This window comes from Conger conger, chromosome 3, assembly GCF_963514075.1.
Source record: "Conger conger chromosome 3, fConCon1.1, whole genome shotgun sequence".
NCBI lineage: Eukaryota > Metazoa > Chordata > Actinopteri > Anguilliformes > Congridae > Conger > Conger conger.
Window position 1 is genome coordinate 67,188,794 of NC_083762.1, and position 25,876 is coordinate 67,214,669.

Here is a 25,876-nt window from a genome sequence, read left to right on the forward strand (position 1 = left end):
ACACAAAGGTCTGGCCTGACATTAAATCAAATTCTCATGACTTCTCTTGATGATTTGTTGAGGTTCCCACAGACAACCCGGTTTGGCATTCAGAACATCCTAGACAGGGAGAACTGGTCAGACACAAAGTATTGCTGTACCTGATACCCCATTCCCATGTCTGACGGGTGACTGATTGTATCTAACACTAACCCGAATGAACACAGCCTCTGGCATTACAACTGGACAGCCTCCATACCATGGAATGGTATCATAGCATATGGTACAATGTGATGTGGTATGGCATGATAGGATAGGATATATAATACGGTATGGTACTATAGCATATAATAGCATATGACATGGTGAGTTGTGATAGCATATGCTAGGATATGACATGGAATGGTATGATAGGATGTGATACGGTATGATAGCATGAGGTAGGATGTAATATCATATGGTACTATAGCATATGACATGGTATATTGTGATGGCATATTACATTACAGGGGTGGCACGGATGGTGCAGTGGGTAGCTCTGCCGCCTCACAGCGAGGAGGTCCTGGGTTTGAATCCCGGTCGGCTGGGGCCTCTCTGTGTGGAGTTTGCATGTTCTCCCCGTGTTTGCGTGGGTTTCCTCCGGGTACTCCAGGTTCCTCCCACAGTCCAAAGACATGCAGGTTAGGCTGATTGGAGTCTAAATTGCCTGTGGGTATGAGTGTGTGAGTGAATGGTGTGGTGTGGTGTGCCCTGTGATGGACTGGCGACCTGTCCAGGGTGTATTCCTGCCCTTCGCCCAATGTATGCTGGGATAGGCTCCAGCCCCCCTGCAACCCTGTTCAGGATAAGCGGGTTAAGATAACTGATGGATATTACATTACATTACATTAAATTATATTGTCATACCCTATATGCTAGGATATGACAGGGTATGGTATGATAGGATATGATATGGTATTAGCATAAGGTAGGATGTGATAGGCTATGATGGCATATGGTAGGATGTGATAGGCTATGATGGCATATGGTAGGATGTGATAGGCTATGATGGCAACTGGTAGGATGTGATATGGTATGGTATGCTGGGACATGATATGGTATGCTAGCATATGGTAGGTCTGCTTATTTTTGCCAAATTGTTTCCCTCTTCTTCCCCTCGCTTGCTCCCAGAGTTGGACAGCAGCCATCCCTCATGTCATTGTTGCCAAGTTGTGGGGCATCACCAAAGTCTCTAGATGACATACTGGTGACATTACTTCTTTATATTCACATGGCCCTTAGTCATCTTGATTTTTCACTGAAAACTTTCCTGTAGTTATATAGCACTTTAAGGTCAAAGTGTTGACACACAAACAATGGCGATGCTTCCAAACTGTACCAAACCATTGTTTCCAACGAAATTACTGGGATTTCCTTTGACGACAGATTTTTTTCCAGGTGTGATTCAACAACCTCCAAACAGGCACATGCACATCACAGATGTACGCACACGCACGGATGCCTGCGAGCACAACACACAGAAAATAATTTCAGAGACTCATTGTAAGCTTCACTTTTTTAATTTATAGTAAATGTGAGTTGATTCTGGGAATAAATTATTTTGATCAGTCTCATTCATGCTTCGTGGTTGCATCCATATGCAATCTGAAAATGATACAAACACAACGACAGATCTCATTTTCTCTTATGTACAAGTACAAAATAAATACACATTCCATTGTAAGCCAATGTTGTTATGGAAATATCGCCAGACAAAAATAAAAAAAATTAACAGACAAAAACATACCATGTATGGAGCGCTTAATGTATCACAATCGCTATACGTTTTAACATCTCTCCGAACTGCAGTACCCAGAGTTCCGTTCTGCAGAGACTGGGGGTGTTCACAGTTCGAATCCTCTCGCTGTGACTCCATTATGGCAACAGGGACCAGAGGCAGTGACAGAACTACTGCAGTACAGAGCCATGCTACAGAATTCACCGACTAAAAAGATAGAGATAAGCTCCACAAACTTCACACCGATCACCCAGCCTCCTTAATGCACATGCATTCCATCTGCTGAATATTCCTGAACGATGCAACACCCATGAATACTCAATGCCATGCCGACACCGAAAGCTCTTGAAGTTAAAAAGCGCATAGAGCCAAAGAGAAGAGGAGTGGAGTATCTGGTTAGCCTGCAGAATCTCTGGCAGCACACCGGCTGCTAGTGGGGAGCCGGACTGGGCGGCGACCAGAGTACAGCCCCGTCTTGCCTGTTTGGTTAACCTCTCTCCTCTCCCGGGGACCTTTACTCATGGTGTGACCAGGACTTAATCCGCCCTCTCCTCCTACCACTTCCACCACTTCCACCACTTATATCTGTATCCCCTCCATTTCTGTCTACATCACTACAATCTCATTTATTTATTTATTCTTGTTGTCGTTTGAAAAAAGACAGGAAGTTGACTTTCCAAGAGAGCAAGCCGGTCTTGTAACGAGCCAGGCCGGTCGGGGAAACGGGCTGGAAACATCCTGGCGGCAAGCGAGCCTCTGCAGCCGCCATCAACCCAAACAATAGGCACTTTAGCCTAGCCACCCAGGCTCCAGGGATTTGAGACCAGGCCAAACGCAGCCTCACTCAAACCCCCTTAAATGCTTTTTCAAACACAGAGTGGCGAAAAAGGCTTACAGCGCTGAGGAAGAAATTGAATTTAACCAGGCATGACAGTCATGGAGCCTCTCCTTGATTTCTATTGCACGTCCCTTCCGAAAGGTTGTGCAAGTTTGTTTCACTTCATATCTGGGTTGCCTTGGCCCTGAACCAAAGACGAATACAAAGAGGACTGCGTGGATACGTGATTTTAAAGGAAAGGGCTGGGCAGTGGATCACACAATGATTAAGGGAATCATGTCGGACAACTCAGCGCAGTACATAGCGTTGTGGCTTAGCAAATGACAAAAGACGTGAAAGTGGCGCTTCATGGCGGTAACGTTTACCTCCCGTCCACATTCCCCTTAGAACATGAACAAGATGTCTGACACAGGCAGTAGCAGTGGCACTCGGGAGCAAAGACAGTGAATTTATGGAGGGAAAACTGCGTGATTCAACCGCTTTTTTCCAACAAACCACAATATCAAATTGCAAATATAAGACCGCAATATTATGTGGAAAAATTGCTTGCTCCCAAAGAGGAGATTATTCACAGTAAGATTTTGCATACATTTTTTCCTTAAAGTCATACGCTCTCTACACAGTCTCAGACACGCGCTACAACCACAGAGCCAAAACTACAATTCAAGCAGCAGTGAGTGACTCACTGCTTGAACACTCACAATCTTTGAAGAGAGTAACAGATGAACAACAGCAGTGCCTAGTGGCCAGACTGGTGAACAGCAACATACTGGCAGGAGCACAAGGCTGGCTGGCATTCGCAGGTAGAGGCTGCTATTGAATGGATCTTAAGTGCAAAACTGCAGTGGGAAGTGCTGTCACAGTTAGAACCAGACCTTGTGTCCTTCATCATGCCAGAGATACAGAGCAGTCGTACACATTTACAAGAGTCCGACTGGATCTTTCACTCAGGTATATTACCTGCTAAAGTAAAGTAGACCTCCCTGCAGGCTTAGGATTAGAAATAATCAGCGCTACTTTAGGTGGAGTCATGCATATTTGTTAGTGCACTGTAAAATTAACTGCATTTCCACTTTAGTGTGTGAAATATGTTCATTTGCAAATAAGCTTAAAAAAACAAAAACACTATGCAGTTAACTTTTTGTTTGTTTGTCTTTGCCAATTTAGCTATATATCCCACAGATTTAGCTGATTTAGATAAATATCCCACAACAATAATCCACAATTCAGCTAGGAAGAGTACTGTTAAAAAGTCTTGCTTAAACTACACAGTAAAATTTTGCAACAAACTCTCACCAAGCTTAATGGAATTTCCAGCCGACTACAGCGGAATTCTGAGGTTCCTGTAAAATGGAAGTGGCCCGAGGCTAACACAAGCTGTGGGAGGCAAGGCAGGCAGTTAGAGCTCGTCTCCACGGAGACAGCAGCCAGTGAAATATGGGGTGTCAATAGCTGGGGAGATGCATCCCTAATTAAAATGTTTCTTTAACATGGGAAGAAAAAAAGCAAACCAAAAATGTGGTTTTTATTAATTATAGCTTCATGGGGTAAAGTGAACCTTGCATCACACACCAACATTAACCAGATGTTAATCTCATTACAGTGTCACTTGTGGGACATGAGCATTTCAGAAACATTATGCAAGAAACACGCCATGTGCTCAGAGGTCATGTGATGCCAAAGCTCATGAGGTGTAATTTAAGCTGCGTTTCTCCAAAATGGAGAGTTCTGTGAGACTTGTACCATAAGATTCACATTCATTTTTTTTCCCCCACATACTTAAATCATGCTTATTTGTTCACCGGTTGAGTTGAATCATCCAAAGAGCCAATCAGATCTGAGGCATCCTGGTGGTGTCTTTGTACTGTCCATCAGCACAGCTTTATGGGGTCTTCATTACTGTGTAAAACTGCCAGCATCTGATGTTAATAAAGGGAGGACATTTGCTTACTAAGGAGAAATGGCGGAAACATTAAACAGGACGGTCGTTTTTTTGCCTCCAGAATGCAGCATTGAGAATCGGTGGGAGGCCGGGCTGGTTCCCAGCATGCAGCAGAAAGCCAGAGTCATGATTCCCTGAAGAGTTGGCGCATGTCAAGCAGTTAACGGATTTGTCGACGCACACATTTGTATCAAATCACAGCTCTCGTGGTGGTGATATGTATCTTCGCAACAAAAAAAGTTCTCCTCTACCCTAGTTCCAAAAACCCCATGCACCGGTCCCCCCAACAAGCCGGGGAGGTCCATCACAAGCTGGCCCCGGGGCTCCACAGACAGGGGGGTCTAAGGAGGGTATACCCCTCCTCCACCTTCTCCTCCTCCTCAGTAACGCTACTCCTCCCTAAATCTCTGCCCCTTCCAGTTATGAAAATAGTGCAATTCCATGGGCCGATCTGAAGGTGAAATAAATATCTAAACATCCGGGGGGTGGGGACAGCTGATGTCCCAAACGGAGGGGGAGGGGGGGTCAGTTAAAGAGGATGGAATCTGGGTCCCGATTGGCCATCTGAGCCATGTGTTTCAGTATGTCCTTCTTGGTGATGATCCCTAACAAACGCCTGTGGAAGGAAGAAAGAGAATCGGGGGGGTGTCAGTGTTACCGGCACAAATTCCACAAATTAAAGACAGTCATCTAAATCAACCCAAAATGATGTGCTGCTTCAAACCATATGTAGGCACATGTACATGAAACACCATCTGGCTCTGTTCCCAGGTCAGCGAAGACCACAAGAGCCAGTCTGTCAGCACAGGGAGAGCTGAGGAATTATAACACGCGTAGCTAGCCGAATCCCAGTGTCTCGCTTTCAATTATCCTCAAAGATCATAAAATGAACATTTAAGAAAACCCACAATTACAATTGGCTTAAATTTTCCAAGCCACATGTGTTTATGGTTAGCGAAACCATGCTAGTCATAATAGAATAAAAAAGCAAAATGACTGAAGATGAAAATCAGGTCTGAAAAAATACAAAAAAGCTACAGCCACATCCCACAAAAGCGTATGAAAAACAGTAAATATAATATTGTAAATCATTCATAATTCACCATGAATAGCCTCATTTCAAGGTTATTTTTCTTGGGTTTTTTCCCTGCAGCAGTGTGGTTTCCCACTAGCCCTTAGCACTCCCTCTAAATCAGTGGTCCTGGAGAGCTAATGGGTCTGCTGGTTTTTGTTTTCACCTTAAAATCAGCACCCTGTTGAGGCTAAGGTAACCAGGTGAGGTGAGTTAACTGTAATCGACTGCTCTAATTGATTAATTAAGTGCAGAGTAACAACGAAAACCAGCAGACCAGGGTTGGAGACCACTGCCCTAAATCCCTCAGCTCCCACTAGGGGCAGCCTGTACCCTAGTGGCTAAGGTGCTTGACTGGGACCTGGAAGGTTGGTGGTTCAAGCCCTAGAGTAGCCACAATAAGACTGCTACAGCTGTTGGGCCATTGAGCAACACCCTTAACCTCACATTCCTCCAGGGAGATTGGCCTCTGCTTAGAATAATCAACTGTAAGTTACTTTATATAAAAGCGTCAACAAATGAATCACAAACGTAACTAGAATATTCTTAACTGAACTTAACTGAATTCTTAACTGAACATTCCAATTTCCAATTTCCAATGCAATGGAATTGGGTTTGGAAATTAACCACAAAACAACATCCCCCCCCACCCCACACACACACCCTCCCCTGCCCGACTCACCCGTTGTGAGTGACCAGGCACTGGCGGAGGCCCAGCTTGCGGAAGATGTCCACCACGATCTCCATGGCGGTGTGGTCGGTGACGGTGAAGGGGCTGAGGTCCATGATGCCTCGCAGTTTGAGGGGGGCGGGGCTGTCGGGTGGCTGGGGGGGCATGTATTCGGTGAAGAAGATGCGGGACGTGCTGACTATGCCGTCCTGACGCATGCGTGCGTTTTCTGGGGGGCGAGGGGGCACAACAGACAGGATTATCAACTACTAGTGGCCATTCAATGCACACTGTCCAACATAACCCAACTCACTCAATTCACAACCTCTCACAACTCACCCACTCAAACTCACTCAGTCACCCAACTCACTCAGTCACCCAACTCACTCACTCACCCAACTCACTCACTCACCCAACTCACTCACTCACCCAACTCACTCACTCACCCAACTCACCCACTCACCCAACTCACCCAACTCACCCAACTCACTCCCTCACCCAACTCACTCCCTCACCCAACTCACTCCCTAACCCAACTCACTCCCTAACCCAACTCACTCACTCACTGAACTGACCTATAGAGATGATGAGGTCTCTGCGCAGCACGAAGCCCACCAGGCGCTGGGACTCCTGGGAGACCACCACGGGGAAGCCGCTGTAGGTGGTCTCGGTGATGAGCGCCTCGGCGTCCTCCACCGTCAGGCTGTCCTGCGTCAGCACGGAGAGCGGCGGGTCGCTCCGCCGCGGCCGCATCACGTCCATGGCCAGCGTCTTGTGGCTGAACTCCTCCTTGGCCTCCAGGAAGGGGTAGCCGTTGAGGCGGATGTGTGCCTCGTAGATCCCCTCTCGCCCCAGAGCGTCCGCCACCCACTTACTGGTCATGGCCGCCGCCATCAGAGGCACGATGTACTCCAGACCCCCCGTCAGCTCGAACATGATGACCACCAGAGACACGGTCATCCGCGTCACCCCGCCTGCGAACCGCGAAGGAACTTTCAAGAACACTAGAACGACTACGGAGACAGTAACTAATGACGCCGAGGGCGTTGGCTGGAAGACCTCCAGTAGAACTACCCCGTACCCATGGCTGCACTGTGAGAAGAACGCAAACATTGTCTTGAACAGAGCTGAATTTTCAGGCGTCCGCCCAGAGGCGATTCTAGACTAAATCCGCCCTCTCCCCCGACCACTTAAATCTCTGTCAACAATGCAGGCGATCCATGGGTTCCTTCTAACTGACTTCCACAGTCATCATGTTACCAAAAACTCCTAAAACTAAGCCCTCATGGGCTCCCCAATGCTCAGGGCCCCAGCCAGTTGCCTGCCTTGCCTGGCCATAAGATTCATCCCTGCATCTGCCAAACAATTAATTCAAACAAAACAGTATGTTCCTAAAACAATTATCTACAAAGCTTCCTTCTTTCCATGGTAAATGGTAAATGGCAGGCATTTATGTAGCGCCTTTATCCAAAGCGCTGTACAATTGATGCTTCTCCATTCACCCATTCATACACACACTCACACACCGACGGCAACTGGCTGCCATGCAAGGCCCCGACATTTGGGGGTTAGGTGTCTTGCTCAGGGACACCTCGACACAGCCCGGGCGGGGGGATCGAACCGGCAACCCTCCGACTGCCAGACGACTGCTCTTACCGCCTGAGCCATGTCGCCCCATGTCCATCAATGTGCTTTTCAGACCAGCACCTTACTGAACTGGATGTGCGTATGCTGGCGACCTACAAAGCTAGGATGAAATGAGGAAAGACATAAAAGCGCTTACCCAAGCAGGCGGCAGCGCCCACCATGGCGTAGAGCCCGGGGGTGATGCAGTCCGCGCCCGGGGAACACCAGCCCTTGAACACGGGCCAGTCGTGGTGGTGGTACGCCAGCTGCTCCATGCCCACCCCCAGCAGCCTGCCCGCAATCGCCCCCACCGCCATGCTGGGGATGAACAGGCCCGACGGGACCTGCGGAGAGGAGGGCGGGGGGGGAGATTGATTTGATTGATTTCATTTTATTTTCGGTTCAAATATGTACATTTCAATGTTCAACACGTTTCCAACATGGTCATCGATGGAAAGAGAGGGGGAGAGAGACTGTGAGAACGTACAGTAGTGTAGTGGAGCAATACAAAAACAACATACAATATATGTGGATCCTGACAATGTGGATTGTTCATTACTCGCAATCCTCAAAATGATCATAATTGACTGACAAAAAGGCCATTTGAATAACAAGAAAAGTATTTTGATCAAAAAGCCTAATTTAGCTTTCCTTCATGGGACACAGTATTTGGTTTACTGTAATTAACTAGGCCCTTCCTCTTCCACACTTACTGAAATCAAAATAACTTCCTGGTCCAGAATAGCTTATTGTAACCAAATGCAGTTCCTGGCCCAGAATAGTTTATTGTGATGAAAGACAGTTCCGGGTCTTAACTGGTTGTTTTGTTAACCAATCTAATTTGTGGGTCATCAATGTGCTGGCATGTCAGACAACCATATTTGGAGACCGAGGTTCAAGTTCTCTCCCCCAACACAGTCCTGAATGTCTGTAACATAACCAGACCTGGATCAACTATGTAATTGTTTTGGATTCAAAGATTTTTCTGTTATCGTTGAATCTTGCCTGGTGCAATTGAGCCAACCATGAGGACCAGAAGGCAGGGCTTTCACTTTCTGAGAGTATTTCATAGGTGCCAATACCACACAAGCTCAGTATAGCATAGAAAATTATTTGAATCCAAAGTAGGGATGGGCATGGTTAATCGATTAACCAGTTAACAGGAACGGACACTTGACCGAAATGGGCAATGTCTCAACCGGTTAACATTTTTACATTTTTTTTTAAAATGAATCCCAAAGTCGAGTATTAGCGGGCAACTCCGTCTACAGGTAGCCTATATTGTTCCTGTTGCTTGGTATTGATGTTTAAAGTGACCATTTTCATGAAATCATCCCTCGTCAGTGGCATGCCTTCGAAATATTTGGACTTAGGAATAATTACCGGTGATACACTTATATTATCGGTCTTTTGTGCAACCATAAAGGCCAAGCCTTTTCCTGAAATAATGCCCCTGTTGTGCAGTGAGATATCTAGTTAATGTGCTTATACTGACTTATCGTTTTGGCTGTGGTCCAGGCTATTGCAGCATGCTTGTACGGCCTATGACGGGGGTTCTAACAATAGATTTTTAATCAGTTAAATGTCGGCAGCGAACTGAAACATGACAATACAGAAAATGGCCATGACTAATCCAAAATGATTACACATTTGACTCAGACCATAACCATGCATAAATTGCTCCCAGTGTGAGAGTGCCAGGTGCGTGGCGCTACCTTCATGCCGAAGGTGACCACAGTGATGAGCATTTTGAAGACCAGGGCGAGGGAGAGCTGCCACATGGCGGTGTAGACGTTGTGCCCGGCGGGGCGGTCGGGTAGCTCGTTGCTGCTCTTGCTGGTGTTGACGTTGACGTAGTCGCACAGCTTGGACGAGTCCAGCAGCCCGCAGTCGTTGAAGAGCTCGGAGATGAGCTCGCTCGTGCTGGTGCGCGTGTAGTCATTGGGGAAGGCCAGCACGGTCGTCACGGCGGTCACCAGCAGCACCTCCAGGACGGGGTAGCGGCCCAGGCGCGTGGTCTTGCGGCAGCGGCACCAGGCGATGTTGGCGCGGATGAACAGGGCGCCCCAGATGCCCCCGAAGATGCCCAGCAGGATGAAGGGCACCAGCTCCAGCAGGTGCCAGGGGCTGTGGAACTCCACGTAGAAAAGCACCAGCCGGCTGTTGCCGAATGGGTTGATGGAGCGCAACGTGAATGCCGCCACCAGGGCGGCGAAAAAGGACCGCCACAGCGTCTTCAGCGGGAAGTAATAACTCACCTGCAGTATGGAACAATGATTCACAGATTCCGCTGCCTTAGTCTTATTGGTCAGAGGAATGACACATTTCATACAAAGATATGCAGTGTGTTTACAGCGGATAATAAAGTACTTGAAAAACATTTCAAAGAACAAACTGTGAAATATCCACAGAGCCAGAGGCACAAGTATAGATACAACTGATCATATTTAAGTGGCACAGTGATCAAGGAAGTAATACTCAACAGGGTAGAGGAAGAGAACCGACTATAACACAACAAACAGGGGTAAAAGGTCATACACAGCTAAAAGCCATTTGAGGTGATCCACGGTAAAAGAGGACATGGCCAGGCTCCAGCAGCACTCACCTCCTCCAAGCTGAAGAGCACCCCTCCTATGGGAGCCCCAAAAGCCACAGACACCCCTACTGCAGCTGCGGCAGATAGCACCTGAGAGAGAGAGGGAGAGGGAGAGGGAGAGGGAGAGAGAAAGAGAAAGAGAGGGAGGGAGGGAAACATGGCCAGCAGGTCAGCTGAGTAAGACAGAACCACAACCACGCTTCATACAAATGCACGCGTACGGTTCAAACAGTAAAGGGTGCAGCATCAATGGCTCCTTTAAAAATCCAAACCACATACCAAACCTGCACATGAATTATGCCACATTGTCCGTCCATCTATCCAGTATCAACCCTCTTACTCCCAGACAAGGTCAGGGGGGTGCGGGAGCCCCCCCATGCAGTGGGCAAGAGAATACACCCGGGACAGGCCTCCAATCCAACAGAGGGTACACACACCGCTCATTCACACACTCATACTTAGGCTCTCCAATTAACCCGACCTGCAAGTCCGGATTGCCCAGAGGAAACCAACACTGAGAACATGCAAACTCCACAAGCCGGGATTCGAACCCAGGGTCTTCCTGCTGCCACAGTGCGTACAGGGTGAATGCCGGTACACTGCAGTCTGTATACGGAAGCACAGGCCTACCTCACGGCGCTTGGCCTCATTCTTGCGGTACTTGGTGAAGAGGTGGCACAGGATGTTGCCGCAGCAGCAGGCCACGTGCACCAGGGGGCCCTCCTTGCCCAGGCTCAGGCCCGACGACACGGCCAGCACCAGCGTGATGGTCTTTATCACCAGGGTCCACTTGCCCAGGTAACCGCGGATGATGAACCCGCTCAGGATGGTTTTAATCTGGGGGGGGGGGGGGGGGGGGGGGGGAGAGCCACTTAATAAGCACTGGCACTTCTTCATGTGGTTCCCTGTAGAGCTAATTTCTGTCCGCAGTTTCAGAGTGGGTCAGCAGTCAAGTTATTCATTTGAGAGGCTGAGAGTGGATTTGCAGTCCTATACTTTAGGCTGGGTTGGGGTTAGGTGAGGTCTTACCTCAGGGATACCAGAGCCACAGGCATACGGAGCGAAGGCCCTGACCAGGGACACTGCCAGGAAGGAGAAGAGCAGCGCCCAGCTAACATACATCAAGTAATTAATGATGTACGCAAACGCCCCCTGCAGGATACAAACAGAATGGCAAATGTCACATTGTAATGTAAAAACATTTCATTTTATTATTTTTTATAGTATTTGTTTCTTTCTTTTCGTTATTTTATGTCTGTAGCTTTATACATAATAATAATAATAATAATTTGTATTCATGACTAAAGCAGCCTAATTGCAGCAACTGCTTCTCATCAAGAGAGGGCCTTCCATGCCCTTCAAATTTTGCCCCTGCCACCTTGAATAGGAATGAGACAAAGTGACGGTGACTCCGATTTTCAAGCAATGAGGGCTGAGGTCATAGTTAATAGACACGAGGGACAAGAAACAGCATAAGAAATGAGGTCACGTGACGGACTGCGCAGACCGAGCGACTCGCCTCAGTGGTCCCGATGATGAGCTCTGCCCAGGTCTTCCACTGAGGGCATTTGTCGCGCTCCTGGAACGTGGCCTCGTTGGACGTCCAGCAGCAGTGCTCGTGGTTGAACCAGAAGCCGTTGAGACACACGCCCTCCTTCAAGTCTGTCATCCAATGGGCCGAGATGTCGATTCCTCCCGCCAGGGCCCCTGCGCGACAGCGAATGTCAGGGCTAATGTCAGCCGCTACAATCTGTGATGAGGCTTGAAGTTTCAGGACAATATGTTCAGAAGGGAAGCCCTGGGCTTCATGACAAATCAGAATATGTTCTGAATACAGATTTACAGCCCTAATCCATAACGATTAGGGGTCTCCAACTTCAGTCCAGGAGAGCCACACGGTCAAATAGTTATCGTTGTTAAACAAAAAGAAAAGGTGTGGAGCACGTAGGCGCAATGTGAGCCCCTTAACAAAAAAAGGGGGTGCAAAATAAAAAACATTGCTACTCAGAACTTTCTTCATTTATCCGTTACGGCGGATGATTACACTGCTAAATTGCCTTGGGCCTGCACTGATTGCTTATTTTAAGGAAAAGACAAAAACCAGCAGACCACATGGCTCTCCAGCACCTGGGCTGGCCACATCTGGTAATGAGGCTGGAAACGCACAAACGCACTCATTTCCAACCAATATGTGGACCAATTTAGAGCCACACCCTTGGCCCCTGTGCCAAATCAGAAGATGTATGCAGAAAAAGACTAAATAGATTACAGTTAATACATGGAAATTCAGTTCTCTGTCTGTGTAAATTACTTATCCCACTATTAGAATAGATCACTTTTCCGTTGGGCGTTAATGTAATCAAATCCAAGTGAATTTGGATGACTATAACATTATATAACCTGATGAGTGATTGAGTGATTGAGTGATTGAGTGACATGTAAAAGTAAATTATGTGCAATCGAGTCCCTCCCCCATCCCCCAGGCAACCCTGTAATGAGTGACAGTGGCAGTGGGTGGGGCCTTCCCTACTACTGACCAGCCATAAGGCCAATGAGGAGCATGAGTAGCCAGCCGGAGAAGGCATCGCTGACACTGTGGAGCAGAGCCCACGTCGACTCTTTGCTTTTACTGGCAATCTGCACACAAACACAGACGAGACAGCGATGAGACACCGATGAGACAGCGATGACACAGTGATGACACAGAGTAGGGCGTTCTGAGAACAAGGAGAATGACCTCAGCACATTGTGCGTAACACAATATCTGGTTGGTTGAAGACAATACTGAGAGAGAGGTTATTTTAGTCAGAAGATACAAGAGAGGACCGACAGCAAAAAACAGCTAAAGATGTGTACTGAGCAGAGATGAAGCACGTCTGTGAAACATTTATAAACTGCGGCCTCTGGGGCAGCAAGTTACAGACAGGAGAAGACGGAGGCAGAGTCCTGGTAAACCCGGCCACCTGCGTACCTCTCTGTGCCGATCGCGGTCCTTGGACTTCTCCCGGACCCAGTCGATGGTGTTGAAGTCCTCGTACGTGCCCACTCCAGGGACCGGCTCGTCCAGCAGGTCCATTAGCCTGGGCCCCCCGTTCAACATGTCCCCCCCGCTGCCATGGGAACCATAGCCTGTGTGGCGAGAGGGGTAGGAGGAGGAGGAGGAGAGGGTCAGGTTGAAGACAAACGCACGCACAAGCTATGCGTGCGCAATGGTAAAATGACTAGCCAGGGTGGGCTGGGTGGCCTATTCTTGCCGTGAAACACTCGTGTTCTTACACCTCGGGAGAGTTTCTGAACACTCAATTGTTGTTATTTCCGATAAAAACGAACACAAGAATGTCACACACATTATTGGCAACACTAAGACAATGAGAGCTGCCACACAATAACGACATGAGTTTGGGTATACCGGAGTACAATGGTGCTCCATGAGCCAAACCAGAATAACCACAGCACTGCTGACGTGTTGAGTTACATGACACATACACAATGGCTGGGAGCCAGACCCAATAACAGCCTCAAAGACTAAACATCAACCCAAACAGGAAATGGCACAGATATTGTAAGAGGGGACTTTGATCATGTTGCTGATGAAGCAGCCTATTTTCGCTCTTTGTACCACAAACAACTCAAGAGACGCAAGACATTCCACAGGAAAATAAACAAACACCCACACTGAACTTTTCCAGGCACCCTGCTTGTGAAGACACCGTGAAATCATTCAAGTGCTGTTGTCAAGGCTTAACCAGAATGGGCATAGCCAAAGCCCTGTGTGTTGACCTGAGCTGAAAGGGGAGCAGCTCCAATGACACAATGGCTTATTTACATGAGGCGGCCCACCAAGACGAAAACCACCTCCGCCTGTATAATCAATGGCATCCAAGTCGGAAAAATATATGCAATCTGCAAATGTGTGTATAAGGCAATATCTCATAACTCAAGTGGGGGCAGCCGGTAGCCTAGTGGCTATAGGTACATGAAAGTACATGACTGGGACCCGGATGGTTGGAGGTTCAAGCCCTGGTGTAGCAACGATACAATCCGCACAGCTGTCAGGCCCTTGAACAAGGCCTCTAACCCTGCATTTCCTCCAGGGGGGATTGTCCTCTGCTTAGTCTAATCAACTGTGTCACTTTGGTTAAAAGCGTTAGCTAAACAACACATTATTTTATGATGTAAGGCTCAAAGCCTGGAACAAGACAAAGTAAAAAAGCTGATGGGACACACAGTACAGCGTGTGAGCCCCAGAAAGAGCAGCTGGAGGGAGCCACAGCTGAGATCGCATTCCTACGGGAAACCGCAAGACTGCACACGCATGCAGTTGGCCGACATACGCGCCTACAGAGCCCACAAAGGGGGTGCGCAACGATGGCCCATATGCGCTTGGGACAATATGTGCCAAAGTCTGCTCCTAATTATTCAATTAAGAGCCCATTCATTTGACTTGACATTTTTGATACAGTAACGGAACTAAGGCAGCAGCCAGCACGTTTCCTTGGTGACTGTATTTAACTGCGGTACAAAATGGGCATATACTGTAGCATGCAAATCTGATAAGGAGACAGCAGGCCTTAACAGGTGCTAATGAGCAGACAGAGAAATTCAAATTAAATGCAAAGCAAAAGAAGATCTCACACTGTTCTATTTTAAACAAGAATGTGACAAAACACCACAATACATTTCAGTCACCTCAAACTTATAACTTCTACTCACTCTGTCTTTAATGAATCAGCATAAGATTGAAGACAGGCTGAGAAAAATGTAATCTGCCCTGTCGCTGTGGGAGAAAGAAAGAGTGTTTGTTGTAGATAATGAAAGCAGCATTTCTGCTTGCAAAAAAATTCCAGGAATGAGTCTGGCAGGTCAGACTGGTTTTACTGAGGAGAAGCTGGGCTGTCATGCCAATCAAATTAAAGCAAGAGACAAGATAGCATATACCCTGTGAGCAAGACGGGGGCCTTTGTTGTATGGGGCAGATGCCGGTTCTATTCACAACACAAGAGCGGTTACACTTAGAACATTACATTTACAATAGCCTAGCATTAACAAACCATTTAAATCATGGTATTACTTTGTCAGGGGCAACATGCATATTAATAGATTCAGCAGGCTGTGTGTAGTTGTGATAGAGAAGCGTTGACAGGGTTGACATAGGGCTCAAAGTCATATGCACCCAGACCCAAGAAGCACAGCGGTCTTACAAAACAAACTCTGGCGGCTAACAATGTGCCTCGTGACCCTTGCTGTGCACTTCGAAAAGCAGGGCTTTATGGCACAATAATGTGAGTTGAGGTGGGGCAAGGAGATAAAAACAGACATACCAGAGAGTTAAGATATTTTATTTGTTGGGTCTTTGGTAAATATGCCTCCATCAGTCGATTTGTCAGTCCGTCTGATGTCTGACTTGACCGATGCTAGGGAAACAGGGCCGTGGGCACACCAAAGTCATGTGTACTGTAACCCAACATCCCAACTGCCCTGGCAAAGCCCATTAACACAAAGGGCACCATGCCAAGCGGGCCAGACAAAGTGGATACAGGCAAAAACAAATGTAAGATACAGACAGCTCCTATTTCACTGCTGCAGCATTCGCCATGACACGGCAAAGCCTGTTCGTTTTTTAATAGCTTCATGTTACTGCACAGACATGAGAAAACAAACAGAGAGCCAAAGCTGAGAGCTAGTCCCAGTGATTAATGAACTCAGCTTAGCCACTGCAGTCACCAGCTGAGAGTGAGAGAGACAACGGGTAGGTCACAGACAAAAATGCACCTCAAAAGGTTCCTCTCGTCTTCCGGGGTGACACTAGCTCGGAAGGTAAGCGCAGTCGTCTGGCAGTCGGAGGGATGCTGGTACGATCAAGATGACATCTAACCCCCAATTGCTCCTGATGAGCTAGTTGGTGCCTTGCATGACATGTGTGTGTTTGAATGGGAAGCAGCAATTGTACAGTGCTTTGGGTACAGACCATTTACCATTCCTACCCCCCTCCAAATCCAGGGTGCTGCATGCGGTCATTTTGGCTATGGCGCGACCTGGAGGGTGAGGTGCGCCCAGGAGAGGGAAAGAGCCTGAGAAAGTGCCATGTGAGCTGGGTTTGGTCCTGCAACCCAAGGCTGACCACCCCCTGACCCTATGTCTGGTGACGTTTCCTGTTTCCGTCAAGGGAAGGGGCTGCTTACGCCAGAGACCAGATGACCTCGATGAGCCTAGGGTTCTCAGGAATAATTTATGACGAGGCACCGGAGCTGTAGACGGCGGGGGGCACGGCCAGGGTTCTAGAGCAAGGGGAGCTAAAGGGGAAACCGTGTGAACAGGCATGGAGAAATGACGTCCAGATGAGCAAACCCCACACAGTACAGCTAAGCGGGGTAGTACAACCATAAATGGAATGGACTTGAAGCTGAGGTCCAAATCCTACAAGGTCCACTAAAGTTGTACCGTTGGACAAGGTACTTAACTACAACTGTATTTACATGGTTTGTAAAAATGTAAGCTCTTTCGGGAAAACTGCTTGTATTTTACACACAGAAATCTGAGTGAATTTGGCAGATGTGAAGATTGCTCAGTGCTATGGCAAGCAAGATAAAAAGCTACATCAATTTGGATAGCCTGAAAATGGACCATTTCACCACCACTGGACCCCAAAAAAAGTAAATTACAAAACAAGCCTAAATGTCATAACTTGAAGAGAGCTTAGCTTCATGACAACGGAGGTTCTGCCCCAATGTCAGGTAGGAGCACCACTGCAGATCCCACTCTGGACGAAGCGAGGGGGAATTCCTAAAGTACCCACAAGTTTCCGTTCGCTCTGCTTCTCACTGCTCACATCCCTTTCACACACCCACCCCCTTTTCCACTGTGTTCTTCCTCTCTGTGGCTCCTACACATCTTTGAGGTCTGCGCTTATGTGCTCAGAGACCATGGCCCTATGGGGGCTGGTCATGCGCAGGCAAAATGCTGGAAACCACCTTTCAGAGAGACGGAGTGAAAAAAATGTAGGTCATTAACTGCAGCCCAGAGCGGAGATGAAGGTGGATAGCAGAGTAGCTGCAAGCGATGATCGTCTTCCATGTGGCCCAGAGTAACACTGAGGAGGAAGCGGGTAGGGGAAGAAGACAATAGTAGGGGAATAACTGTACCCCTACAGATGACACTACCCTGCACAAATAGGTACTCTCTACTCCTACAGTGAGAGCATCTAATCAACAGGACCATCCATAGCATGCAAGCCGGTTGCAACCCAATTTGCCCTAAGGGGACATTTGTGTCCCACACTAAGTATGGTCCAGAATACACTGACGTCACAACCAGTCCCTTGTGAAGCTTTGACCAAGACTAGCTGCCCCAATTCGGAGGGATAGGGCAGGCTTCAATTGCGCAAGCACACAGGGCTCAATTTACAATAACAATTTCAACATTTGGCAGATTTACACACTAACAACAACTACTCTTAACATAGTAAGCAGAGAGGATTTAATTTTTTACTATTTATTTTATAGGGACAGACTGTGCTTTACAGCATGGCCGTTCAAGCATCCATCTTACATTGCCCCAGAATTAATAATGCATGTAGGAGCCTATGTATTTCACAGGGACAGAGCATATATCATATTTAAAATGGATGTCGGATCATTCAGCCTGTATACGGTTTGCTCAGACAGGTTCATCTGCAGTCCCTCGGCAGGTCTGAATGCCCTGGCCTGGTCTTCCAGAGGTAATAAGCCATTTGTCTACAACAGAGATAAAAAGCAGCACAGGGATCTTCCCATCTCCCCCTGTGGCTGGTCAATCCCACACTCTTCTCACCCTGTTCTCACAGCCTCGTGTTCATTATAGCGCAGCTCAAACCGACTGTATCAGAATGCTAATGAAGTCCAACACTCCGCAGTCCAGTGGTGCACAGAAACTCACACGCTCCTGACACACACACACACACTCACACTCACACCTCCAGGACGTCACAGAAAACACACTCGGAGGTTTACACAAGGTCTCATTAAAACTTAATCTAAGGTCACTGCAAAGAGGCGGCTAGTGGACCCACAATAGCCGAGTTCATTGGGTGTACATCTCAGTATGTAAGCAACCAAGCAGCCTTTTCTTATCTTGCTTTAATCTGTGACCCTGAGGAGTGTGCACACAAATGAGCAGTTTTCAGTCTGGATAGACTTTTCCGTTGTGCCATGAACCTTCTTTTTGGTTCCTCTCAAAACAGCCAAACAGGATTAGAAACCGAGGCTCAAAGAACAAGGAAATAAAAATCAGAGGAAGTAAAAAAAGAAAATGCAACCACTTGTACCTCCAAGCAGAAAAAAGAGGAAAGGGGAAACTCGAAACAAATGTGAATACACTAGCCAACTGTTGCTGGCTGTCACAATATGCAATTAAACTAGTGGCCCTGCATAGGATGACTATAGCACAGAGTGTTTCCTGCTTGTTACACTGATATCTGTTGAAACCCAGTGCAACGAATCACTCATCTGACCGGGTTCCCATTCTTTTCCAAGAGCAGTAACTTGCCTTCTTGTTGAAATACAGAATACTCATTACACCTTATCAACAGAGACACCATGCTAGAAAAGCTAACTATCTGAACTCAAACACATACAAGAACTAGATGACTATGATATCAGTGTTTTGTTTCATGACCCGTACATGGTGTGTCCCCTGACTCCCCACACTACATTCCTTATCACCACCAGACATTTGAATGAGAAACTTGGACAAGCAACAGAGTATTTAAACCCAAACAAGTAAATGGTAAATGGCTAGCATTTATCTAGCACCTTTATTCAAAGCACTGTACAATTGATGCTTCTCATTCACCCATTCACATACCAATGGCAATTAGCTGCCATGCAAGTTACCAAACAGGGATTAGGCATCTTGCTCAGGGACACTTCAACACACCCAGGGCGGGATTGAACCGGCAACCCTCCGACTGCCAGACTGCCAAACAACTTCTCTTACCGCCTGAGCCAATGTCGCCCTAATGATATGCACGAAGGTATAAAGCCACATCATCACAAGTTGAGACAGGGCACTGCATGATGCAGTGCAACTGGCTTCCCCTCATTGCTGTTGAACTCCAGGGACCCGCTGCATTAGTTCTACCAAGAAATGTACAAGGCACTTCAAGGCTACCCTTCAATTACAAATACTATGCACTATAATGAACTTAACTGGATAAAATCATTCTGTTTCTCAGCCCGTACAATCTCTACTGGTACCTGAGCAATAGTCACGGTCCAGGGGTGGCACGTCATCAGTGCTGGAGAAATCTAGAGTGGCGCCTGCTATCTCCACCATGTCTTCGTCACTGGTGCCACTCTGCAGGCTGTGGAAGCTCTCGTTGCAGTACCCCGAATTGTCCATCCTGATCCCTGGAAGTGCAAAGATTTTTTTTTAAAGCTTTTCGTGACCTTGCTAATAGCGCATATCATTAAAATGATAACGGTATAAAGTAAAAGCATATACAACTACACATATTACGAGTGCACTGTACACTACAACAGGTCAACTTCAATTCCAGTTAATTTTAAATTAAATTTAAGATCAAAATATGAAATCAAAACATGAATTTCTCTCATGTTCATCTCAATCCCAAATGCCTTAATATAGCAAAAACAACAAACTTCTATCTAGCGTCTCATACTTTTGGAGAGCATTGCATCGTTCAGTACTCTTCAAGTCAAGATGCAGAGCGAGTGGCAGAGAGACACGTGACGCCAATGTCCGTCACGGTGGTTGTTTGTGTGATCTTAAATAAATTGCTACATGAAGCTTGACAGTCACCAGCGAGCGGTGAGCATTCACATTTTAGGTAACTCAGCTAGCCAGCAAGCGCATACTTTGACAAACTTGTCATAAACCACGGGAACTTAACTAGCTATGCTAACATACTGTAGCATTTCCAATGAAAACGGACTGCGACCTACTGACCGACATTGGCAAACTTCACAAAACCACTCGAGTTAGCTATTGCTAACCTTACCAAAAAAAAAAAAAAAAAAAAAAACACAACTGGACCTCATACAACAATTTCTCAAATAGTTCAGCAAACTCAACCGTGGGAATTTATTTACAAACGTTATATCGTGAGGAGCTAGCAACCAATATAATACTAATATAAAAGGTGTGAATGCGTCGACTCCATACACCGTGATATCAATTAGCTAGTTAGACAGCTAATTACATTATATGGCCATGATTGATAGCTAACGTTAGCTCTGTCAAATTTACTTACATAGCTAGTCGATCCCAGAGTACACTTTAAAAACGACGGAACTGACAGATGTCATCGTCGCTAATAGCTAGCTAACGTTAGGCTACCGTAACAATAATTTGCAGTCAATTATATAGGTTAGGGAGCTACCGCCCATTTTAAAACGAATTTTCTCAAATATAGCTCGCTGAGCAGTTAATGTCAACTAGCTAAGTTATAGTCAGAATTTCCTTTAGAGAAATCCTGAAATATTCACAGAGCATGCAGATATTCACGATAAATGTAACGTTACACACTGGCCTGCTACGCCGAATGCACAGACAGGCTACATTCAGAGATCTTAAGGAAACTGCAGCCCTTACGTTTGTATTATTGCAGTCTAAATGTTCTGAACCACGTTACTTCGCTCTAAATATTTTCCAGTAACGTTGACGCTACTATTTAAAAACTCATATTTTCGATACATGGATAACATTTAAAAAACGAAGAAGCATGCAAATCTACCTTTTGTTAACCAGCGCTAAAGAGAAGAGTTTGAAGTGACGATGGAGACGGTAGTTAGCTAAGCTAGCTAGCTCTAGCGACGTCTTGTGATACGGCTTTTAAAATTCTGTTGGACAGAGTGTAAGCAGCAGTGTAAGTGAGCCCCAATGAAAATCTCACTTCCGGTCAAGTTTCTCGACTGAGTTTCAAAATAAAAGGGGAACAAAAATGTTTTAAAAACATGCTTTACAAGCTCACAAAGTTCACATCACTGCCGTGACATCAACAGATAAATAACATGATTTTAGTACGCTATTGATTCATTATTCATTGTATTATCATTATCACTGGCATTTTATGTGACACAGGGTATAGGCCCTCAGTAGCTACATGACACACAAGAGAACACGTAGCACTTGAACCTAAAACCATAATTATATCAAAATGTTATGTGACATATAATAATAACAATAATCATTATTATTGTTATTATTATGACATTTATAATTACACTAACATTCATAATATTTTAAATAATGGTTCAAAACCATATATTTTCCAAATGCAATAGGGCACAAAGTTTAATACCCGTTTTATATGCATTCTTTTTTTTTTTAACATAGATTTAGATCATTATTATCATACATACTGTTATATTAAGTTAACAATAGCTATTACAGCAACATAATTAAAACATTTAAAAGCCTATCACGCCTGTAGAAGTACAATAGCAGCAAGAGCTTTTATTGTGGAACATACAGTCCTAAAATTTGGACGACGAGTCAAAAACAGGAAGCGTTATTGGGGGTTTTTTTTGGACTCCTCAGTCCTTACAGAACGAACTCTTTCCTGTGAACTTCGACTACCAGACAGCACCGGATAGCTCCTGCCAGGCCCATGGATTTGGAAAGCCCCTTTCAAAACAGCACCGCCTTTTCTATATATCAGCTAAGTTAGGTCTGTAGTCTATGTGTACAGGGATCGAGAGGGAACCACATAGATTCCTTCCAGTGCAGCTGCAAATTCCAAAGCTGCCCTAGAGTCTAAATGAAAATAAGGTAAGGTATCTCGTGAACTTACGTTATCACATTTGTTATTGTTTTCTTATGTAGATATAGCTAGCTAGCTTACTTCCATCCTGCTAAACCTCAGATGGTAAACCAATTAGCTGTTTACAGCAATCTAATTAAAATGTCACCAACGTAATTTTATACGTGTTAGCACCTATAGCTGAGTATAATGTCAGCATAGTAGCTATTCATTGATCATTTATTAAAATCATGTGTCTTCATAAGTCGGCGTTTAATATACCATAGCTAATAAAATCCCAGGGTAATAGAAAACGTTAACTTTAGTTTACCAGCTAGTAGATATGTTGGAATTTAGTTTTGCTGTCTTACAGCAAACCATTCTACAGCGTCTCAGTAGTACATCGAAGACTTATCATCAGCAGTTTGGTTACCCCACAAGCTGATCAGTGGTGATATCAATCTCATGCACTTTCTAGATTGATAATATTAAAAACAGCGTACAATATCAAAATCTTATGACTTGTGTCTGTACGACTAACTTAAGTACACACACCATGTTGGCGAAGTAAAAAATAACATCAGTTTAATTTCTATAAAAAGGGAAATACAATGGTATTGTAAACGTATTGATTTCAATATAGTGTAATATAACTTTCTGCTAATGCGCTTATTTTCGGTTTATTGGTCTACTTGTTAATCGATGATTTAGCACTTGCAGGACGGCATATGGTAGATTCAGTGATATGATATTGAATTTGTTTTTTAAAATATATAAATCGCCATTTAAAACACACGAAGTCGTGACGTAAACGCAGTCAATAACAATAAAGGGAAACTAATTTTTCAGTGGAACTTATTTTTCATGACATCGGCGACAGGGGGCGGCAGACCTGTTGCTAAGATACGGTCTGTGGGAGGCAGGATGATGGAGGAAAAGGATGCTGGAGGATTTTTTCCGATGCCCTGGAAATAAATCAAATGATCATTTTAAAATATCCTGTTAATTGAAACTACTTGGCCTTTACATCAACCCTAAGCTTATACTTCAGATAAGGTTCGCCAGTTTTTTTGCCCGTGCGGTTAAATCATTTATAGCTTTTCCACAAATGGCTTTGAATATGGTCGTGCTGGCGAGTGCAGGCCCACATTGCTGCAGCACTCCATCCCGTACATTGAACGTGTTTTCCGGGTGCGGGTCAGCTACGGTTCCGCTGAGTCAAACTGCGGCAGCCTCGCTATCAGAGTGAATATCGAAGAGGGCGAGGAAGGTGATTGCTAAAATCCAAAAGTAAGAAGTTTTCGTTTACTCTTACGCGGTTTACTTCGGAAACGCATGAGTCGTGATAACTAATAACGAGCATTGTCTTACGTACTAACGTTACCCAGCGTACCCAAGCTAAGTTAACGTTAGTTCGTTGGCTATAATGCCACGATAACGAAGCTTTTAACGACCTAACGCTAACGATAACTTGAGTGTAAATAGCTTGCAATCCCAGCTCAGTCTCTTTCTGTAGAACCAACTTGCAAATAATCTAACGTTAGCCGCAGTTGTTTTTAAGTGGCTTGCCTGTTATTGTTAGATAGCTATATCTATTAGCCGTCAACAGCTAATGTTAGCTATCAAAGTTATAATTAGCTAGTTGTAACAGCTACCCGGCGCTTGCAACAAATGCTAATATGTACGATATAGCTGATAGTCAGTGTGTTTTCACATGAGCGATCTCAAGTAACAGCTATTTGTCACTTCAAAAAAAGAAAAAGGAAGAAGAGGAAGAAACAGCCTGCCATCTGAAACAGCTGCCAGTTCCTTCCTCTTAAAATGTGAAGTGGGGTGTGCAGTTTGAAGGCCAATATCAAACGTTAAATGGAGTTGCAAAAATCTGGCATTGAGCTTTTGTTTTATGTGCTAACACCACAGATGGGAACAGCCAGGCATGTGATGAAAGTTGTAGTCAGACAGCCAACTTGCTGTATTATTTTGGCTCGCAGGTTTGAAATGGCTAATTCACAATACAGCAGTTGGTATAACACTGTTTCGAAAACTACAGCTAGTGCATAGCCAAAATAAACATGGATTATGCCAATTTAAGGCCTTCATCTTTGCATATCACAATACTGAATCTGGAAATTTGGACAGGTGTTCTAAAAGTTCACCCTACCTTCCGAGATGTCCGATCAAGGGATATTACGCATGCATGGATCACAGTTACGTCATTTTCCTCGTGTTTAGTGGCAGGCCGATAGATTCAGGCAACCTTCGCCTAGATACTAGTAGTAGTTAGCTGTTGGGTCCCTGGTTGTAATAATCGAATCACTCACCTGTAACATTGCCTCCCAGTAAGAAACCTTTTTTGTCGTTGCTAAAATAATTGTTATAATGGAATTACAATGTATTAATTGTAGTCGACAGTGCTTAGCACAGATATCACACGCTTTATTATGCAACCATGAAGTCGGTAAACTGATTCTGAACTTTTATGGAAGCCAGCTGAGCGAGAGGCTGAAGCACCACTAGTCGCTGTGAGACACAGACTGCACACGAATGCACAGGTAAATTACTGAAAGTAACCTTGTAGAGCTTCACAACTATAGGGAATCAAGAATCATAACTCTCAAATCTGCTTCTGTTTTCTTTAGTGCCTCTCCGCTTCACGGTTTAAGCATGAGACTTGGTGTGATCCCACGTGCCCTTTATGTTCACACTTGGAGCACACATTTAGATGTGCTCATGGCTGCTGTATGAGGTGCAGAGGTTGAAAAGAAATTGCATAAGTATGTCTTCAAGTGTCATAGATCGTTTTGTGCTCTTGCTTGTTTCAGACTCTGTGATCTGCTGTTTTGGTAAGCTATCGATAAATAAGAAAAGACCAGTAATTGTTATTTTTTTGCCTCATTCTCACCTGTGGCTACAGTTGCGTTTGTGAAATTGTGAAGATAAAAATGACATAAGGCAGGGTGTCCAGTAAGACCAATTATCGGATTAAAATTGTATCAAATTAATTCAGGAAACACTGTTGCATGTTCATCAAAACCAAAATGCTTCATCTATGAACAAATAAGGCTACTATAAAGAAGCATAGATAATCAATAACTGGCTTACAGTGTTTCTCTGTTTATGTAAATTTTTTTGCTGCTCTTTCCTTGTCTCCTTGTTTTGTGGAATAATGGGCAGTGGGTCCCAAAGCACTATTCACTGGTATATACCAGATATACTTCTTATTACTGAATGTTTAGTTGAACATTAGATTTCTAGCATCAGTGAGGCTTTTTGCAGTGCTAGGCAATATGTTATGCCATGTTATTGTTGGCTTCCTTTAAGGTAAGCTTCAGTCCGGTGCTGCTTTTCCCACTGAAATAAACCTTTTGTTGTTATTGTTTTTGTGGAGGTGTAGTCCTGAACCTTTTCAGTTTGTTGAGAGCCTTTTTTTGCGAGTGAAACAGCTATAGTGAACTCCGCTTACGCCCACAGTTTGACATTTACAAACTGCCCATGCAGTCAGTGATACTAGGAGCTAATGATGGGTCTGTAATTTCCACATCGTTGTTGTTTGCACCGTAATTGCATTTTACTGTTTGTGTGCTGGTAATTCTCTCTGCTAGAAATGCTCTATAAGGTACAACTCCAACAACAAGG

The 25,876-nt window shown here is 45.3% G+C and overlaps 1 protein-coding gene across 3 annotated transcripts; it reads right to left on the bottom strand.

Annotated features, from left to right (window-relative positions):
- Nucleotides 1-1,519: 1,519 nt before the first annotated feature.
- Nucleotides 1,520-21,369, bottom strand: LOC133124053 (H(+)/Cl(-) exchange transporter 5). Of its 3 annotated transcripts, none has more exons than XM_061234900.1 (13): nt 21,233-21,369; nt 19,734-19,886; nt 13,472-13,629; nt 13,038-13,137; nt 12,020-12,207; nt 11,530-11,652; nt 11,131-11,337; nt 10,510-10,590; nt 9,620-10,162; nt 8,062-8,248; nt 6,854-7,252; nt 6,291-6,507; nt 1,520-5,152 (listed from the first exon to the last, which is right to left on the bottom strand). In XM_061234900.1, the coding sequence occupies exons 2-13, from the start codon at nt 19,876-19,878 to the stop codon at nt 5,062-5,064; spliced, it is 2,439 nt and encodes an 812-aa protein (XP_061090884.1). In that variant the 5' UTR covers nt 19,879-19,886; nt 21,233-21,369; the 3' UTR covers nt 1,520-5,061. The 3 variants fall into 3 exon arrangements, with proteins under 3 accessions (XP_061090884.1, XP_061090882.1, XP_061090885.1); XM_061234898.1 differs by lacking the exon at nt 21,233-21,369 and adding an exon at nt 20,159-20,441; XM_061234901.1 differs by lacking the exons at nt 19,734-19,886; nt 21,233-21,369 and adding an exon at nt 15,214-15,278.
- Nucleotides 21,370-25,876: the final 4,507 nt, after the last annotated feature.

Excerpts from the sequence above, each read along its gene's own strand:
- LOC133124053 (XM_061234898.1), bottom strand. Across the intron at positions 6,508-6,853 it reads AGACCTCATCATCTCTATAG|AAAACGCACGCATGCGTCAG; the intron begins GTCAGTTCAGTG and ends CTCGCCCCCCAG. Across the intron at positions 5,153-6,290 it reads TGCCTGGTCACTCACAACGG|GCGTTTGTTAGGGATCATCA; the intron begins GTGAGTCGGGCA and ends TTCCTTCCACAG.